This window comes from Argentina silus (assembly GCF_951799395.1).
Source record: "Argentina silus genome assembly, chromosome: 13".
Taxonomy (NCBI): domain Eukaryota; kingdom Metazoa; phylum Chordata; class Actinopteri; order Argentiniformes; family Argentinidae; genus Argentina; species Argentina silus.
The window spans coordinates 12,192,264-12,212,195 of record NC_139667.1 but is presented as its reverse complement, the minus strand read 5'-3'; the positions used below and the strand labels follow the sequence as shown (position 1 = coordinate 12,212,195).

General features: G+C 49.1%; 2 protein-coding genes across 2 annotated transcripts in view; both read left to right on the top strand.

Moving 5' to 3' along the window:
* LOC310813724 (thrombospondin-type laminin G domain and EAR repeat-containing protein-like) overlaps window positions 1-6,094 on the top strand; it is a 7,053-nt gene extending 959 nt beyond the window's left edge. Inside the window, exons 2-13 of the mRNA XM_083682819.1 lie at window positions 292-515; window positions 811-1,193; window positions 1,381-1,474; window positions 1,844-2,000; window positions 2,211-2,342; window positions 2,564-2,634; window positions 2,771-2,932; window positions 3,176-3,380; window positions 3,734-3,966; window positions 4,610-4,788; window positions 5,105-5,206; window positions 5,705-6,094. Coding sequence (XP_083538945.1) covers window positions 292-515; window positions 811-1,193; window positions 1,381-1,474; window positions 1,844-2,000; window positions 2,211-2,342; window positions 2,564-2,634; window positions 2,771-2,932; window positions 3,176-3,380; window positions 3,734-3,966; window positions 4,610-4,788; window positions 5,105-5,206; window positions 5,705-5,858 — 2,096 coding nt within the window. The 3' untranslated portion in view covers window positions 5,859-6,094. The remainder of the gene's footprint in view (window positions 1-291; window positions 516-810; window positions 1,194-1,380; window positions 1,475-1,843; window positions 2,001-2,210; window positions 2,343-2,563; window positions 2,635-2,770; window positions 2,933-3,175; window positions 3,381-3,733; window positions 3,967-4,609; window positions 4,789-5,104; window positions 5,207-5,704) is intronic.
* A 519-nt stretch (window positions 6,095-6,613) lies between these two features.
* Window positions 6,614-19,673, top strand: usp40 (ubiquitin specific peptidase 40). Its single transcript, XM_083683876.1, has 32 exons — window positions 6,614-7,363; window positions 7,558-7,625; window positions 7,791-7,904; window positions 8,036-8,200; window positions 8,418-8,564; window positions 8,698-8,841; window positions 9,119-9,247; window positions 9,557-9,655; window positions 9,922-10,029; window positions 10,230-10,430; window positions 10,655-10,790; window positions 11,286-11,367; window positions 11,533-11,704; window positions 11,929-12,013; window positions 12,174-12,244; window positions 12,428-12,849; window positions 12,937-13,087; window positions 13,340-13,400; window positions 13,558-13,611; window positions 13,965-14,053; window positions 14,404-14,490; window positions 14,622-14,658; window positions 14,922-14,986; window positions 15,158-15,232; window positions 15,440-15,569; window positions 15,728-15,810; window positions 15,924-16,042; window positions 16,180-16,245; window positions 16,343-16,553; window positions 16,796-16,891; window positions 17,039-17,133; window positions 17,726-19,673. The coding sequence occupies exons 1-32, from the start codon at window positions 7,168-7,170 to the stop codon at window positions 17,841-17,843; spliced, it is 3,876 nt and encodes a 1,291-aa protein (XP_083540002.1). The 5' UTR covers window positions 6,614-7,167; the 3' UTR covers window positions 17,844-19,673.
* Window positions 19,674-19,932: the final 259 nt, after the last annotated feature.

Here is a 19,932-nt window from a genome sequence, read left to right as displayed (position 1 = left end):
CAGGCACACAAGGGCTTGATGATTGCTTAATTAGTTTACAGCGTACTGCATGATCTGTCCCATTGGGAGTGTGGTAGCTCATGAAGAGAGCCTCTTGTCTTGAGATTCTTCTATTTCTGTGTTCTTTTCATTTCATACTCTCACAGTAAACAGCGTATGTAAGATACGTATTTCACATTTATTGTGATCGTACATCGCCTCTGTTCCCTTCCTCTCACTCTCTCCTGTTCCTTTTTGAATTCAATACAAACAAACTTTAAGCTTTATTTCTTTCTCTCTGTGTGTCTACAGACCTGCCCCCTCTGGATCTCCTATCACGTGTTCTCCCTGGGGGAGCATCTGCCCCCGTGTCAGGAGTGCGTATGATCCAGGATGGGGGGGTGAGGGGTTTCCGTCTCTCTCGCCCCCACCCCTCCCTGAGCTTCCCCTCCTCCCAGCTCCTCGTGAACTGTGACCTTCTCCCCACAGAGCTCTCCATCGTTGTGACACTGAAGGTCGCCCGCATAGCACCCAAGGTAAGGAGTCAAGGGCAGGAGGTGACTTCATCAGTATCAGGCATCAATACCTCTAATGATTTGTAATGAGGCAGTGGAGGCTGGTGGAGGTAGAAATCGGAGGAGAGGCTCATGTATGGAATGGAATGAGGAACGGTATCAAACACCTCCACCAGCTTCCCCTGTGTCGGACCCATGATTGTGGCTCAATAGATGTGGGGGTCAAATCACTGCCATGTTTTCATAGAGTTTATCAAGATGGGATGTTAGTGTTGTAGTCTAACTGTGTGTCCCTCTGTCTCATTGTGTCTTCCAGAGAACTGAGTACATATTTTCTGTGGTGGAAGAAAAAGAGGAAGAAAATAGGAGTAGAGAGGGAGAAAGAGATGGAGAAGGGGAAAATGAAGGAGACGGAGACAGTACAGATGGGGAGAAGAAGGACGAGAGGGAGGAAGAGAGGGAAGAAGAGGGGGATAAAGGGAAGGATAAAGAGAGAGATGAGGATAGGGGACGGATGCTCCTCGCGCTGCAGCTTTCCAGGGACCGCCTCCACTTCCTGTTCCAGGGTCTCAACGGGGTCTTGGAACGCTGGCTTTTCCGAGGCGTGCGATTGGCTGATAACCGCTGGCACACGCTGGTGCTAGCTGTCAGTGGTCGCTCCGCTAGGCTCACAGTGGACTGCAGCACACCGCTGGAACTGTGAGTTTTCTGAGCTGGTTCTCTCTCACTTTCCCTGTCTCTTCCCCATGCTGCCTCTCTCTCTTTCTCTCTCTCTCTCTCTCTCTCTCTCTCTCTCTCTCTCTCTCTGTCTCTTTATCCCTCTGTCTCTCGTAGTTCTTCTCAACCAACCACAGCACACTCTGAAATTATGTTGTGTGTTCGACAGGGTTCACTCCAGGTCGTTCCCAGGCTCTGACCTCCGTGCTCAGGGAACACGGTTCCACATCGGCAGCTGGGGGAGATGGAAAGGCCTGTTCTCAGTAAGAACCCTCACACAGGAGAACCCCCACACATCACACAGGAGAACCCCCATACAGGAGACCACTCACACACCACATAGGAGAACCCACACACAGGAGAACCGCCACACATCACATAGATTTGCTATCATAAGAGTGACATAGTAGGCCTAGTTGTACATAAGAGTATTATCGTGGTGCCTATAGTGCTTTTGTAATATGAATTAATGTCTATCTAACTCTACATAAGAATGACACAATAAGTGAAACTCAGTTGTCTTTAAAAAAAAAAAAAGCATCATGATCATCATTGTAGTCATCATCATCATCATCATCATCATCATCATCATCATCATCCTCACCCCTCTGTCCTGCTACTTTTCCTCTCAGGGTCTGATCCGACAGATGGTTCTGGTGTCAGGTTCTGATGCCACTCCTCTTGTCTGCCCATCCTCCAGCCCCAGAGTGTCAGAACTGTCTGTGCCCACAGTTCTGTTGGACCTGCCTGTGAAGCAGACAGAGAACCACCTCGCTTTGCCCTCATATGGTATTCTGCCTCCTGTGCTTTTAGGTCTTATCACACAGACACGGTCCGCTCAAAATGATCAGCATACAAACTTCTACTCATGTATTTGTATCTCACTCTCTCTCCTTCTCTCCTTCTCTCGCCTTCTCTCTCAATCTATCTCCTTCTCTCTCCTGCTCTCGCCTTCTCTCTCAATCTATGTCCTTCTCTCTCCTTCTCTCTCACTCTCAGAGGCAGAGGCACGTGTGTCTGTGGGGTTGGAGCGTTCCTGCTCGGTGTCCGTGAGAGGTCAGCTGTGGTTTAACCCCGTCAGGAGAGGCCTCTACCTCTGTGATGGAACGGTCTGGGTCCCCATGCTGCAAGGTGAGACTTTCACTAAAGCCACATCCTGACTTCCTGTGGGCTTTTGCATCTGATCGTCATATTTCTAATGATATAAGCAGTTTAGTTTGGGTCTGGTTTTTAGGCGGAAATTAGTAAAATAGGGCATGGAGTTTTATCGGTTCTTCAGGAAAGATTGTGTAGATTGTGGACTCAGCTTGACTCGAAACCACCTAAACTCACCTCTTCACCTCTGTCCCCAGAGCGCGAGCGACTGGACTACGTTCTTGAACATCAAATCCTGTCCACCAGTTCAGAAACATATGACATAGAGGTATTTATTTTTAAACACAAAAGAATGTCTTTGTATGACTGTGTATGTTCTTTTGAATCATTCCATGGTCACTTGATGGTGTGTGTGTGTGTGTGTGTGTGTGTGTGTGTGTGTGTGTGTATGTGTGTGTGTGTAGGTGTTCAGTGTGCCTGGTGTGGGTCTGATGGCTGCCATGGCTCATCGCTCCTCCAGCCTAGGCTCTGCCATCTACCTCTGGTCAAACACAGGCTTCCAGCTCTACCAGAACATCAGCAGTCACGGAGCCCTGGCCTGGAGGCACTTCACCCTGGGGAGGAAGGTAGGGAGGGAGAGAGGGAAAACGAGAGAGAGGGAGAGGGAGAGGGAGAGGGAGAGAGGGTGAAAGGGAGAGGGAGAGAGCGGGAGAGAGGGAGAGGGAGAGGGAGAGAGGGAGAGGTACACACTCGAGAGCGGCTATATACAGGGCTACTCATTTATATGATTTACTATATCTAACTATCTAACCAATCATTTTACTCCTTATGAACCACATGTTGTTGTTGTTGTTGTTGTTATATTGCAGATGTTCCTGGTCGTGTCGAACTCTCGTGGAGGGGAGGAGGAGGCCAAGGAGAAGGAAGAGGCGGAGCTATCAGTGATCTACCAGTGGAGCCCGAGGAAGAGGAGGTTCGTGCCGTACCAGACCTTGCAAACAAACTGCGCTCGAGACTGGGAGGCCTTTCACATCAACGGACACGCCTACCTTGCTGTGGCCAATCACAGACAAGGTATGAACTGGCTGCAGCCCATCACAAACAAGGTGTTTTAGGATTGCAGCCCACCCCATGTGTGTGATGAAAACTTATCGAAAGACATACTGTACAGTATCCCGGCTAATGAATGGAGTGAATTTCATTCTCAGTATCTTAGTTGGCACTCACACTTGAAATCATATTTGATAGAATATTCTCTCTCTCTCTCTCTCTCTGTCTCTCTCTCTCTCTCTCTCTCTCTTTCTCTCTCTCTCTGTGTCTCTCTGTGTCTCTCTCTCTCTCTCTGTGTGTCTCTCTCTCTCTCTCTCTTTCTCTCTCTTTCTCTCTATCTCTGTGTCTCTCTGTGTCTCTCTCTCTCTCGCTCTCAGGTGATAACAACCACACCATAGACAGTGTGGTCTACAGGTGGAACCGGGGAACGAGGTCATTCGAGGTCCACCAGAGGCTGCGGACCTCTGGGGCCTACGACTGGGAGTTCTTCATAGTCGGACCGTTCCACTTCCTGGTTGTAGCGAACGCATTCGACGGAGTGACCACTCACATAGATTCTGTCATCTACGTGTGGATCAATGGACGTTTCAGGGTATTCCAGACAATTAGGGTGAGTTATGAGGAGAAACAGAGAGAGGGAGGGATGGGTGGGTGAATGGGGAAAGGTATGAGGGAGAATAGAAAAAGCGCTGTGCACTACATAAAACTACATTCAGCATAAAAAAAAACCTGTCTGTTTGCAGAGAGTGAGAGAGGGGGCGGGGGGCGGGGCGGCAGGGGGTGCGGGGGGTGCGGGGGGGGGCGGTTCATAAAAACTGGAATCTTCACCATGAGGAGGGAGTCCAAAAATAGAATGTGTGGCTGAGCTACATTTGCTTGTGAGATACAGTCTTGACAGGTAAATTGAAGGTAAATCACACATTTGAATGTAACCACACATGAGGTACAGGTGTGAAGGTTGGCACGCTGACATCTGAAACCACAGAGAGACACTCAGCTTTGATTGAGGGGAATTCCACTAATGGATGGAAGACTTTCATGAACACTGTGAGGTGCCTTCCTTTGATGAACGTTCTTCTCCTATCTGTCTCTTTTTTTATTGCTTTCTGTCTTATTGTCACTGTCTGTCTCTCACTTTCTCCCTGCTTATTTCTCTCTGTCCCTTTCTCCATCTCCATCTGTCTGTTTCTCTGTCTCTGTTTCTTTCTGTCACTTGTACCCCTCCTCTTTCCTCTCTTTTATGTGGGACATAGACGTTTTGTGCCACGGACTGGGAGATGTTCCAGATAGGCACTAGAGTATTCTTGGTCGTTGCTAATGGACACAGACTCCATGGTAACGGGCCCAGTCGCTATGCCATCAACTCCACCATCTATGAACTGGACATGAATGCCCAGCTGTTCCTCCGCTTCCAGGACATTGTCACTTTCAGGTACACACACACACACACACACACACACTCGCTCGCACACACACACACACACACGCACGCACGCACGCACGCACACACACGCACAAACACACGCACACACACACACACACACACACACACACACACACACACACACACACACACACACACACACACACACACACACACACACACACACACACACACACACACACACACAAACACACACACACACACACACACAGACATACTAACACATTGTGAAAGTGGTCTCTGATAACCTGATTCTATGTCTCTCTCTCCCTTTCTCCAACTATCCCCCTCTCTCTCTCCTTAGTGCGGTGGACTGGGAGTTCTTCACCCTGGGGGAGGAGAATTTCCTGGTTGTTGCTAACTCCTTTGATGGAGAATCCTATTCTCTGAACAGCGTTATTTACAGGTACTGTAGTGGACAGGTTAAATTCTATCGCAACAGTACACTCAATAGTCAAAACAATGTCATGAATCATTGCTGTGCATGATGGAGGGTGAAAAAATAAATAAATAATAATAATTCCTTCTTCTAGTATTGTGACTGCCTATGGCCTCTGGTCCGAGCATTAATTATTTTATCTTTTGATGACTGATGGATAGATGATTCACTTACTTAAACAAATGTATTTGTTGTAAGTCGCTTTGGATAAAGGCATCTGCTCAATGCCATAAATGTAAATGTAATGTAATGTAATCCTGTAGCAGTTGGCTTATGTACGTATATAGTAGATTCATTAGAGGATTAGCAGGAGCCAAATTGAGTTGTGATTTGGGCAGCAGGGGGAGCAGTGTGGCAGGTGAGTTCAGGAACATCTGTAGTTGTGACAGGAGGGTTGGCATTGAATGACTGATTGACTGATTGATTGATTGCTTCCGCAGTTTAACCCTGCTCTTCCATTGGCAGGTGGCAGGGATATGAGGGGTTTGTCCCCATTCATCGGCTCCCGACTATTGGATGCAGTGACTGGGAATTCTTCACTTCCGAAGAGGGATCGTATCTGATCTACTCGAGCGCCAAGGCACCACTTTCCAAAGTGTTCAAACTGAAAACTCACTAAAGGAGAATGTGTGTGTGTGTGTGTGTGTGTGTGTGTGTGTGTGTGTGTGTGTGTGTGTGTGTGTGTGTGTGTGTGTAAGAGAGTTTGAGTGTGTTTGTCTGTATCTGTAACTGCTTCCGTCCATCCTTCCCAAGAGCCTTACTCCAAGAGCAGTGTTGGACTCTTCTCAGACTGGACCACCACCTTACCTGTCAATGGACCATATCAACGATGTACCTCAGAGACAAATAAAAGCTTGTAAACATGAGTACTCTCTCTCTCTCTCTCTCTCTCTCTCTCTCTCTCTCTCTCTCTCTCTCTCTCTCTCTCTCTCTCTCTCCCTCCTTCCCTCCCTCCCTCCCTCTCTCTCTCTGAATGAACTCAATGGACTACAGACCTCTTGTACTTTCCTCATGCACATTCACAGAAATAACTTATCAATGAATAGCATTGTGTCTGTGAGTGAACTTGATGAAATATTAATCATATTGTCTATCAATAATGTCACAATAATTTATTGCCTCAAATAATGAATATCACATAGCCTTAATTTAAAAGTCACAGTTATGTACTAATCACAGATTGCCCCTTTAAAAACTACAAGAGACATAGTGCACCTGTGGAATCGAAGAGAAGACTTACTGGATATGTAGTGTTTTTAGAGTAAATACCAGCCTTTGAAGGCATTACGACAATACAAGTACCACAATGCACCGCACCGCCTTTTTCTTTTAGGAAAACATGGCTGCTTACTGTACATCAGTGGTGCTTTTATTTACGTTTCGCGTTCACTCTTTTTTAAAACAGAGGAAGGTAGATAGAGTTTGTTTTCGAGCATAGCTTTCAAAAGACCAGATTCAGGGGATTTCGGAGGTAAAAAGCTTTCTTCGCGACAAGACCGCTAAATTCCACGTTTGTTGGTTGGTAGTCGGTCGGACGGACAGACAGCTGAGCTAGCTTGCGCTGGATCCCAATTTAGCAGTGTTTGCCCACCCGGTTCAGTCAAACTCGTGTTGTGTTGAGGACCGCAAAAATTCACAGCTGGCACAATAACTGCCTCAACACTAGCACGATAAGTGAACACACTAGTTACCCGGTAATAGCTATGTTTAGCCCCGTGAAGTCTGCTTATTTCAGAGTCATTCCAACAACTGTCAACCGTGAACTTGGGAAGACCAAGATGAGATAGCAAAACAAGAGAATAGGCTTACATTAGATATAGCCAACAGACAGGCAAGAAGAACCCCCTGACCACCAATCGAGTTCCTGGAATCCTTTCACGGAACACACAGAGAGAGAAGCTCAAACAACACAATACCAAACCTTAGACATGTTTGGGAATCTTTTCGAGGAAGACGAGGTGGACGGGATCCTTCCCAACCCCTGCGGGGGTCGAGTCGTGAAGGGGTGTGAGGAGCCTCCGCCACCCCGGGGAAGAGTCAATCTTAGCGGCATTAAGAACCAGGGAGGGACGTGCTACCTCAACTCCCTGCTGCAGACCCTGTTGTTCACACCAGAGTTCAGAGGTGAGTGAGTGTTCCCAGGCCACGGCGCAAAGAAGTTACGACGCAAAACAAGTTAGACAAGTCTGTGTCTAGAGGTGACTGTACAAAATTGATTGTGTGTGTGTGTGTGTGTGTGTGTGTGTGTGTGTGTGTGTGTGTGTGTGTGTGTGTGTGTGTGTGTGTGTGTGTGTGTGTGTGTGTGTGCGCGCGCGCAGAGGAGCTGTTTAGCCTGGGTCCCGAAGAGCTGGGATGCCTGGAAGACAAAGACAACCCAGAGGCTAAGGTAAGTTACAAGTGCAGGTTAGCCGTTTGTGTATGTATGTTAAATGCTCTGGTGTTGTGTGTCTGTAACTGTATCAGTGTGTGTATCTGTGTGCTTGCGGTGTGTGTCAACTCCCTCTCTCTCTCTCTCTCTCCCTCTCTCTCTCTCTCTCTCCCCCCCCTCCAGGTCAGAGTGATTCCGTTGGAGCTCCAGAGGCTGTTTGCTCGTTTGCTCTTAACTGACCAGCAGAGTGCCTCTACTGCAGATCTTACTGACAGCTTCGGCTGGAGCAACAGCGAGGTACTTGGTGTGTGGGTGTTAGAGAAAGAGAGTGGTTGTGGTGGGTGTGACTGACTGGCGTGAAGATACTGTACTGCATTTGTCCCTCCGTCTCTGTATTGACTCCCCTCTGTCTGTGTTCCCTCTACCAGGAGAGTAGGCAACATGATGTGCAGGAGTTGAACAGGATTCTGTTCAGTGCTCTTGAGCACTCTCTGGTGGGCACCAGCGGTAGTACATTCATCCACCGTCTCTACCACGGTACCACCGTCAACAGCATCGTCTGCAAGGAGTGTGGCAACGTCAGTCAGAGACAGGTGTGTGCACATGTCGGTGTGTTACTGATTGTCTGACTCCCTCCTTTTCTGTCTTTCTCCCCCCCCCCCCCCCCCACCTTCCCTTCCTTTCCCTCTCTCTCTCTGAGTTTAATTCAAATCATTTTCTTACAATAACAACTCTCTTTAATAGGGATTTAGGTTACCTGACGGTGTGTGCTACTCTCTCTCTCTCTCTCCCTCCTCTCCATCTCTCCAGGAGGACTTCCTTGACCTAACGGTGTGTGTCCGTGGTGTGTGCGGCCTGGAGGGGGCACTGTGGGACATGTTTGTGGAGGAGGAGCTGTTTGAGGGCAGTAACCTGTACCGCTGCGCCCAGTGTGACAGACTGGTCACCGCTGCCAAGGTCAGACCCTCCGTTCGTACAGTCAACAGTCCACGTCTGATAGTGACGCCACGCCCGCTCTGACAAAAGTTCAGTGTGCTATTTATTTATTTATTTCTCAGTTCTCACACTGTTCTACTCTGTTCTTCTGCAGTCTGCCAAGCTGAGGAAACTCCCTCCATTCCTCACCGTGTCCCTGTTGAGGTTCAACTTTGACTTTGCCAAGTGCGAGCGCTACAAAGAGACGGGACGTTACACCTTCCCTCTCGCCATCAACCTCCGGCCCTTCTGCGAACAGGTGACCAAAACCCGCTCCGTATTCGGTCCGCCGTTCACCGCGTCGGCCCCGTGTCACTTATTTCTACATCGTTTTTTTTTCTCTCTCTCATGCTTTTTTTTTGATCGTAGACTTTTGATTCTCTTCGTCGTGAGAGGTCGTAAGAGGTGACAGTGCTTGGGGGGCGGTGACTCGGTTCTCTTCTTAGCCTAGCGACCCGCAGACTCTCTAAGCCCCCCCCCCCGAACCCCCTACGGCTTGGTCCTGTAACTGTGGTCTGTCCCCTTCTCTCTCCCAGGCCGAAGGAGAGGACTCTGAGTTTTCCTACGACCTATTCTCTGTCATCATCCATAAGGGAGGCTGCTACGGCGGCCATTACCACGTCTACATCCGAGACGTCGACCAGCTCGGCCACTGGGAACCCCAGGTGAGGGAGCGGGGGGGGGGGGGGGGTTTGGATGGGGTTTGGACGGGGGGGGAGTGGGTGAAGGGTTGTACATTAGATGATAGAGACTGTGGCTCAGTCGGTAGAGCATGGCGCTAACGACACTTAGGTTGTGGGTTCGATTCCCGCTGGGACCATATACACTGAAATGTATGCACTCACTGCAATGTAAGTCGCTTTGGATAAAAGCGTCAGCTAAATGGCATATATTAAATGGCATATATTAAACGGCATGTATTAGACTTGTTGCACTAACTGTGGAGACTCTGCTGCGCTGGTGGTGTGTTTCAGGAAGAGGAGTCCAAAGGGAAGAAGAAGGAGGTGAGGGTGTCTGAGCCTGAGGTGGAGAAAGACGACCCTCTGTCTGTGCTCACCGCCATTCTAGTCCAGGTACAACACTCCACGCCCCCGTCTGGACACTTTTAGTAGGCACCCTGACAAATGCTGCTCGACTGTGCTATTTCCCCAGTTTTAGATGTACTCCTGTTTTAAATGATTGATAACGGATCTCCCAACTACTTTGACTGTTTTGCGTATTTAGTACTCTGTGTGTGTCCGTGGTTTGCGCATATCATCATGCGTTACGCAAATTCTTGACTGCACAACGTGGCTTCTGATTTAACGACGTGCTTGCTGTTCACCTTCCGGGCCACCAGGAGTCGTCCAAGAGCGTGCTGCTGGACCAGCTGGGCCAGAAACTGATGGACAAGACGGGCTCGTCCTGGAGCAAGAAGTTCAGGAAACACTACGGTCCCATAGGAAAGGTCTGTCTGATGGAGGTCCTGTTGAGGTGCTGTGGGTGATTTTTTTTTTCTTTTTTTTTTTTTTAAATTAACAACACTGCGATAGTGTAACATTTCTTTTCCACTCCTTTTTTCACCCCCCCTATACCCTCCTCTCCTCCACCCTCCTCAATCCCCCTCTTCGTCTCCTTTCCCTCTCCTTTCCCTCTGTCTTTCTGCAGTTCCTCCAGTCCCACAGTGATGTGTTTGTGCTGGTATCTAACGGAACCCGGGTGGCTCTGAAAGCGAACCCCCCCAGCCCAGTGACCGAAACCCCCAGCCCGTCAGAACAGACCCTCGGCCCCGGCACAGCCCCAGCCCACTGCACAGCCACCAGCCGAACAGAACCACAGGCTCTACCAGTGCTTGAGCCAGAACCAGAGGTATACTCCAAACTCCGGGGCTCTGCGCTCGAACTTGGAACTAATCATGAATTCAGAGCACAGATTTGAGGTCTGAATTTGACCTCATTTTATGTCAGTGAGACGTCTGCCTGTTTATCAGTCTATTCACCTGTCTATCCATCTCTCTCTCTCTCTCTCTCTCTCTCTCTCTCTCTCTCTCTCTCTCTCTCTCTCTCTCTCTCTCTCTCTCTCTCTCTCTCCAGGGCTGCCACTGGTTTGACCTGAATGACTCCACGGTGACGTCTATCCGCGAGGCTGACATAGAGAAGCAGTTCCAGGGCAAAGAGAGCGCTTACATGCTGTTCTACAGGAAGACACTGCTACACAGACCTACGCATGGTATGGACTGGGTTGTCTCAGGGAGAGGGAGAGGGAGAGGTAGTGGTAGTGGGAGTGGGAGTGGGAGAGGGAGAGGTAGTGGTAGTGGGAGTGGGAGAGGGAGAGGTAGTGGTAGTGGGAGAGGGAGAGGGAGAGGTAGTGGTAGAGGGAGTGGGAGAGGGAGAGGTAGTGGTAGAGGGAGGGGGATTGAGAGAGGGAGAGGTAGTGGTAGTGGGAGTGGGAGAGGGAGAGGTAGTGGTAGAGGGAGTGGGAGAGGGAGAGGTAGTGGTAGTGGGAGTGGGAGAGGGAGAGGTAGTGGTAGAGGGAGTGGGAGAGGGAGAGGTAGTGGTAGAGGGAGGGGGATTGAGAGAGGGAGGCAGGATGGGTGGGAAAGATGGGTACAGAGGGATGGATGGAAAAGACGAGAGAGGAGGAAGGGAGGGAGAGAGAGGAGAGAGGAAGGTTGGAGACTGACCACAGACACGTCCTGACACACTGTTTTTTGTCCCCTCGCAGCTTTGAGGAACCCTGGGTATAAAGTTTCCCCTCACCTGCTGCAGATGGCCCAGGAGGAGAACAGCAAGCTACAGCAGAGACGGTACACACACACACACACACACACACACACACACACACACACACAGCTAGCCTTGAGGGCCTGAGGGAATCTATTTGAAATCTCATTCCAGTTGACACACACACACACACACACACAAACTAATATAGTGTACTGTGTGTGTGTATGTGGTGTGTGTTGCTGCAGGGTGGAGCTGGAGACCAGCAGTAACAGTGTGGAGTTGCGTCTGCACTTGGCGCCATGCTATAAGCTGGACAACGGAGCCCTTCAGCCAATCAGCACAGAGCAAGGCGGAGCCACCGCTCTCAGCTTCGATCGCCGCAAGACCGTTGGAGACCTACGATTGGCTATATACCAGGTGACATCATCACTCTGTGACCCTGACTAACTCACACGTAACCCAGACTGAAAGCGACCCCCCCCCCCCCAGCCCCTATTCCAGTACCTATTAGAGCACTCTCTAGAAGTGTGTGTGTGTGTGTGTGTGTGTGTGTGTGTGTGTGTGTGTGTGTGTGTGTGTGTGTGTGTGTGTGTGTGTGTGTGTGTGTGTGTGTGTGTGTGTGTGTGCGCGTGTGTGTTCAGATGCAGGAACTTTGGGAGGGAGATATGGCTCTGACTGTGGCCAAGAGTTTGCCAGCAGGTCTACACCTCTACAACACTCTCACAGGTGAGATACATACATACATACACACACAGGTGAGATACACATACTCTCTTACAGGTGAGATACACACATAGTCTGGTTATCTGTCTGTTTCTGTGTGGGTTTTTTTGGAGTTAACACTGAAGTGCGTGTGCGTGTGCGCGTGCGTGTATGTGTGTTTCAGACGATGAAGTCTCCCTGTACAGTGCAGGCATCTACACCAGCTCTGACCTGTTTGTGTGGAATGGAAGAGAGGTGAGGGGAGGCCGTCCACCCTGCTAGTGAAACCACTGCTGCCCGGACCTGATAGAGCCAACATGGCTGACATGTGTTTCAGGCCAAGTACAAACCCACCAGCTTAAAATGGCTGACGCATTCTTTTGTTTTTCGACCCAAAATGGCAGACGTTTCACTGTGTCCTTTGCCTTTTATCCCCAGGTGTGTGGTGCGGCCATCCTTACCGGGGCCGAGTGGGAGCCAGTGCTGCTGACTGTCGTTCGCCCCTCCCTGGGAGAGGACGGAGAGGAAGGGGAGGGCGCGGGAGAAGAGGGGGGAGACGGGGATGAGGCCGGGGGGTCGGGGCTGAAAAGGGAGGCCAGGGGGTTCGCAGGGGGAGCCACTCTAGGGGAGGTGAGGGAGGCCCTGGGGGGGCAACAGGAGAGCCTGCTCTGTCAGGAGCAGGTGGGCAGGAAGGGGGGAAGAAGAGGGGGAGGGCAGGGAGGAGGAGGAGAGGGAGAGGGGGGGGGTGCGAGTGGGTGGAGGGTGTTCCCTCCTGAAGACATGCAGCGGACACTTAAAGAACTGGCCCTCAAGGATGGGGATGCACTACTGGTGCTGGAGCCGCACACAATCGACACCAGGTGTGTGTGTGTGTGTGTGTGTGTGGGGTGTGTGAGTGACAGGCAGGGGGTGCTGTGTCTGTGTCTGATGCCTCTGTCTTTCATCAGTGTGTTCAGTCTCAGCGGGGATGTGGTCACCGTGACAACACCTTCAGACTGCCGCTGGCTCGTGGTGGAGTACCGACCCCAGAAAGGAGGAGGAGAAGAGGGGGAGGAAGAGGAGAGGAGGAAGGCCAAGGTCCCTGCCTCTGGAAACATGGTGAGGGAACAGGGGGGTTTCCTCTAGTGTGTGTGCGTTTGTGTCTGTACTGATGTTTGTGTGTGTCTGTACTGATTTGTGTGTGTCTGTACTGGTGTGTTTGTGTGTGTCTGTACTGGTGTGTGTGTGTGTGTGTCTACTGATGTGGGTGTGTCTGTACTGATGTGTGTCTGTACTGATGTGTGTGTGTTTGTACTGATGTGTGTGTGTGTGTGTGTGTCTGTACTAATGTGTGTTGTGTATGTTCTCCAGCTGCTGTGTGAGGTGAAACAGAGGGCCACGGAGGAGCTCCAGCTAGTAGAGCAGCTCACAGGTCAGAGATGCTCTCCATCAATACCTCCACCACTACATTTACTACTACTGTTATTCCTGCTGTTATTACTGGAACAGTGTGTCTGCGGTGTGTGTGTGTGTGTGTGTGTTCCCTGTGTGTGTCATGTGGTCCTGTTCTCTGTGTGTTTGTGTCCCAGGTGTGGCGTGCTGTCTGAGACAGGTGGACCGTACAGGGAAGCTGCTGCCCCCAGGTACCGTGACCACAGGGCCTAACATTGACTGTTTGGTCTCCCAGCCAAGGTGGCTTCTTCCAACATTCACATTGGGGCTCCTGACGCATCTGAACCTGACTCCCTGCACTGAGTGTGATGAGATGTGCAGCAGTTGCAGTCAGCTAGAGGAGAGGCAGGAGCAAGCAGGATGTCGTCACAAATGTTGAATCCTCGATGTCCATAATTGCACCATTTTTTTTTTTTAGTTTTTTTTTAATTGAAGCGTCGTATTTTGCGTTAACACTTGTTGGCTACCTGCCATTTATAGTGTGTGTGTGTGTGTGTGTGTGTGTGTGTGTGTGTCTCTCTCTCTCTCTCTCTCTTCCCCACAGTGTGTGAGGAGCTGAGTGTTCGGGATGCTGGGGTCAGGCTCATGACCTCTCTAAGCCTCTGTCCTGGAACTGCCCCCAAAGCCACACAGGTGAGTCTCACGCCTGGCCTGGCCTGGCCTGGCCTGGACGCTCTGGTCACACTCACCAGCACACCTGAGTCAGTTCATCAAGGCCTGGAGGACTCATAGAATCAGGTGCACTGTATTAGTCTGGGTTGGAGCAAAAGTCTGCACATCCTAGACAGTAGGCGCGCGCGCGCGGGCAGACACACACACACACACACACACACACACACACACACACACACACACACACACACACACACACACACACACACACTGATTTGAAGTCTGTTTTGAATTCTACCCTCAAATGATCAATGTCAGGAGTAAGGTAGGGGAGAGTCAGATGATCCTGTATCTATCTGTCTGTGCTGCAGCTGTTCCTGACCTTCACTGTGAACACAGCGCCCTCCTCTGGCCTGGAGAGGGACATCATTGTGGAGGAGAGCAGCACGGTGAAAGAGGTGAGGGCAAAGACGCTGCTTGTGTGTGTGTGTGTGTACATGCTTGTGCGCTTGTTTAGTAATATACTCGTGTTTGTGTGTGTTTCCTTCAAGCTATCTGTCTGATCTTTTTTGTTGTGTTTTCTTTGCAGTGTCTCAAGGCAATGCTGACAGCAGCGGGACTTGAAGGTAAAACTCAAGCGGTTTACCGTGGATGGTTGGTGTGTATGTTTGTAGCCTCTAATGTGTGTGTTTGTGTATCATTGCTAGGGGTCTGTTTTCACTTGAGGGGATTGTATTGTGTGTTGTGTTTGTGTGTGTTGTGTTTGTGTGTGCGCGCGTGTGTATGTGCGTGTGTGTATATACTATGTGTGTGTGTGTGCGGGCGTGTGTGTATATACTGTGTGTGTGTGTTTGTTCACTACGCGTGTGTGTGTGTGTGTTATGCACAGGGGACCTTTGGCACTTGAGAAGGCTGGATTGGTGTGAGGAGGTGGGAGAGGCACTGATGGATGAGGTGAGTCAGCACATATGACACATGATGTCACATTCTCACTCTCCTTCTCTCTTTCTCTTTTCCTACTCTCCTCCCATATCCATCTCTCTCTCTCTCTCTCTCTCTCTCTACCTCTTTTCCATTTGAAACTGTACTCATGCTTTTTTTTTCTTTCGTCTTTTTTCCTTCCAGGATGCCCCTCTCTCAGAGCTGAAAATCAGTCATGGCGACACGCTGGTGGTCACAGAGGGACAACTTCCTCCCAAGGTAGCCCTACTCCCTGTGGGATGGAATACGCAGGGCTGTGATTGGCTGATCCTCACCCCCCCCCCCCCCCCCCGCCCCCCTTGTCAGCCAAAATGTGATGTCAAGATTTAGCATCCCTTTAAGAGCAGATATCGTTTTATTCTATCTCTACATGGCAACACTGATTATGTCTTTCTGTCTGTCTCTCTCTTCCGCTTTCTCTCTCAGGGTTTTCTCAAGCTGTCTGTGTTGCTTTACGTGGATCCGAGCGAAGACCCATCGATTGCCATGGAAACGGACGTCAACCACACGGCTGAGGGATCAGCGGAGGGTCAAAGGCTGGAAATTATGACTGCAGGTGAGGCGCGCACACACACACACACACACAGTTTTTGTGATGTTGTGTTACTGCCAAAACATCTCAATAAAACGTTCTTGCTTTGTGTTGAAAACAATGTCTACATGTTCCAAGGCCATAACAGTCCTGTATGTCTGTCTGTGTGTGTGTGTGTCTAGTGGGCGGGGCCATGGTTGAGCTGAGGATGGTGGGACAGGTGGAGATCACAGAGGAGGCTACGCTGGAGGACCTGAAGACTCAGGTGTGTGTGTGTGTGTGTGTGTGTGTGTGTGTCTGTGTCTTAATTCTCTCCCTGGCTTTTGTGAGTTAGTGAGTGTTAATGCTTGTGTGTGTGTGTGTGTGTGTGTGTATTAGATGCTGACCCTGCCGGCCCTGCAGGATGTGTGTGTGCCCACCCCAGCGTTTCTACGTGTGTGGCAGCTTGAGGGACAGAAACTCAGCCGCATCCTCAGAGGACAGCAACACACACTCCGGTACACACACTCCTCCTTCTCTCCATTTATCTAACCCCCTATGTAGGCCGCTGAACCCTGTCCTTCTTTTTCCCTTCTCACCATCTCTCTCTCTCTCTCTCTCCCTCTCTCCCCCTCTCTCTCATTCTCTCTTCCAGGAAGTTGAAGCTAAGCAGTGGGGTGGAGCTTTGTGTGAAGCGCCTGCTGAAAGAGGAGGATCTTGGGTAAGTACAAGGTCACTGGATAATTGACTCCACTTATAGGACACAAGAGGTTCAAACTTAAAAGTCTTAAAAACTATTCCTCCCCCTCCCCCCCCAGGGCCAAGGAGGTGTTGCTGTGTGTTCAGATGGGGGTACCTGGGGAGAGGTGGTACTACCCCCCAGAGGAGCTGGTCTGGGACGCGTCCCGCGACTCTTCCCCCCGCTCCCTGCGCTCGGCCCTGGCTGCGCAGTACGGCCTCTCCCCCGACTCACTGCTGCTGGCCAAACACCAGCCAGACAAACACACCTGGGACACAGTCTCCAACTGGGTGAGACAGAGAGACAGAGAGATGGAGGGGTAGAAAGTGAGGGAGGGAGGAATGGGCATGAGAGAAGAGTTTAGGGAAGGTGAGGGAGAGCGAGAGTAAGGTGAAGGAGAGAATATGGGTGAGCGTATGTCTGGCTAAGTTCTCAGTCAATATCAGTGTTGAATTATTCCCTCAAAGTGCTGCCTAGTGTGTTATTGTGTCTTCTTGATGATGTGTACCTCTTGCGTCTTTTGATGACGCAGAGCCAACAGGTGTCTAAGCGGAAAAAGAAGAAAAAGGCGGAGTCTCTGCTGGGAGCGCCGTTTCACCTCAAAGATGGTGACATCATCGGCGTCAAGGTAACCTGCGCTCTTCAGCACTTGACCAGGGTTGTGTTCAGTGGGCACCAATGGGAGGAAAGGAATGATCATCTGAACTTGTCCAATAAGAATGCAGTTCTCTCACACCCCACTGACTAACCTTAACTCCGTTCTCTGATTGGACAGAACCTGTTGGTTGACAGTAACCGGGACTTCAGCACTCAACAGGACGATCAGGGTCAGCAGCGGCTGAGAGAGCAGGCGGAGCAACGCAGGAAAGGGTGGGGCTTCTTTACTTTGATTGACAGATCCTCTGAGAGTGTGTCTCTGGTGATTGATAGGTGTAAGCAATATGGCTAAATGTGCACCTAGTCTATCAGAGGGCAAGTAGATGTAGATATTCATTTATTGTGTACAGGTGTGTACACAGTGCCCTCCATAAGTATTGGGAAAAGAAAGCATGTCTTCTTCTTTTGGCTTTATACAATGTTTGGGGGACTGTATAAAAAGGGTTGTAAATTCTAAATGGTGAAACCATTTGGAATGGAAAAAAACAATGAGTTGAAGCTCTACTTTAACCTCATAGTAATTGTTAGATTTCAAATCCAAACTGTTGGAGTACAGGGTTAGGGTTAGGTTAGTACAGGGTTAGGGTTAGTACAGCCAAAAGAAGAACAAATCTGTCCTTTTCCCAATACTTATGGAGGGCACTGTATCCATGTACTACCTTATGGACAGAAGTATGGTGTTTGCTAACCACAAATGCGATTTTAACTATTGATCCTAACTTAAATGTTAGTCTCATGTACTTGACACTGTTTTTTATGACAGTAAAGTTGACTTATTTGTCGTGTGTCCTCCTTCCTCCTCCAGGGTGCAGGCTGTGGGTTCTGACTCCAGCCAGGGGGCAGGACCAGAGAGAAAGACTGGGCAAAACAAGTCCAGGAAACCAGAGGTGGCCCTGTCCATCAATGTGGGGGTGTTCAGATAGCCCCCCCCCCCCACTACCTACACACACACACACACACACATACACACACATACACACACATACCCACACATACCCCTGCCCTTTAGATCCACCCCTGTCCTTAGATCCACCCCTGTCTGAGACTGCTACATTCATTGATCAATCAGAGAACCACATAACTTCAGAGGAGGACTTCTGCAGTAACGTCTCCTCACCATGATGTAAAACCTTATAGTACAGTGACTGGAATCTGAATCTATGCAATTATGTATTCTAGGGTCTGGAATCACTAGTCAGGCAGTTCACACAGACCCTTCTGACAACTCATAAGCTGCTGTCTTTCTGACTCTACACCCTCTCTCCTCTTCTCTCTCTCTCTCTCTCTGAGGTATTCTGTAAGCCATTCATGTTTGAGTAGATCTGACTAATCATTTCCCTACTATACATATATATATATACATAAAACGGTTTCTGCTTCTGAAGCTAGAGGGGGGAGTGACAGTGTTTCCTCATTTTCAAACGAGTGGATCCATAGGTTTCTGTTTTGACCCTGCTGGTTAAGATGAGAGAGCAGTCATGCCTTAACATGGACAGTCCTCAGTCCTCCCTCCCTACCTCACTCTCCCTACCCCTCCTTATCTCTTTCTTTTCTTCTACCTCTCACACTCTACAATTCTCATTTATATCTGCTCCCCTCCTCCTCCGCCTTTTTAAAGGGGCAATCTGACATTGGTACAACCATTTTTGGAAATGAATTATATATCGATATAGCTATCGATTCTGAATGAATCTATCTTAGAAATGCCTCGTGCGCTTGGTTCAACTGCCTTACCACATCCGAACCCAAAATATAAGCTTGTAATTGTAATCAAAAACTTTAAAACATGGTTAAAACTATCATTTTGACCTCACGGATGGTCAATGGTCTCTAGTCTATGAATTTGAGGGTAGTTCCGCTTCTCCTGACCCATCCCTCTGCTGTTTATCAAAGGCCTTCCCCTCCACACCTCTCTTCATCCCTCGCTCTTGCCCTCTCCCTCCCTGCCTCTCTCTCTTTCTTCTCCCTCCTCCCACCCCTTCTTTCCCTCCCTCTCATTCAGCAGGAGTGATTACTGAACTGTTCTTTGTCTCTGTCACCGTCGCTGCCCCAGCACCAGTCTCAGTACAAGTGCTTTCTGTCTAACCGTTTCTGTACTAGTTATTTTAGGATTTGATCATGGGAGAGTGGGTATCATGTTTATCATGCTTACGACCTGCGTGTGTGTGTGGACCTCAGGGAGTTCATAAAATCCTTTATAGATAGTTTATAAAAAAATAAAAAAATAAAATATATATATATATATATATATATATATATATATATATCAAACAATACTGTCATGAACTACAGTTGGTCAGTGAGTGTACTTCTTCTGAATTAGCTCAATATGATATATGATTTTGTATTTAATCTGAGATGGGTTTTGCGCTTTGCTGAAAAAAATAATTTGTTTGTATTGGAGGGTTATGCTGTTGTTAATCAGTGCCAAGAGGCAAGTTCTCCCTCAAGCTTTTTTTTGGGGTTGCTCAATAGTTTCGGAGTGAACGCAGGGTTTGACTCTGACCAGCCACCTCACGATCAACTGCCTTTCCCCTTATGGAACATGTTTGTACAACATACTGTAATCAAAGATTTGAAAATGAGTTACTTATCGTTGCCATAAACTGGCAATAAGTATTGTTTTTTAAGAGTTTATTTTTACCAGTGTGGAGTGATCTGCAGTATCCATGGTTACAGACCAGGGCAGATATTCATGTCTGCATCTTCTCTTTTGTGTCAAATTCAAGAACAATAAACACATTGAAACAGTGGTCACCTGGTAGGACTGGGATTATTTGATTTGAGCACTTGATAATTCTGAGCAATATGGTAACCTGATCATCTGAGCTCCTTCAAACACTACGGAGAGGGGCAAGGGGTTGTCCTCAGACCTTGATCATCACCTCTCTCTCTCTCTCTCTCTCAGACATGGGGATAAAGCAGCCATTTAAAGGAAACTGCATATGTAAGACATTTACTGGAAACGAGGTGCTGTCAGAACAGTTCACCTCACCTATTAAGAGAAACGTA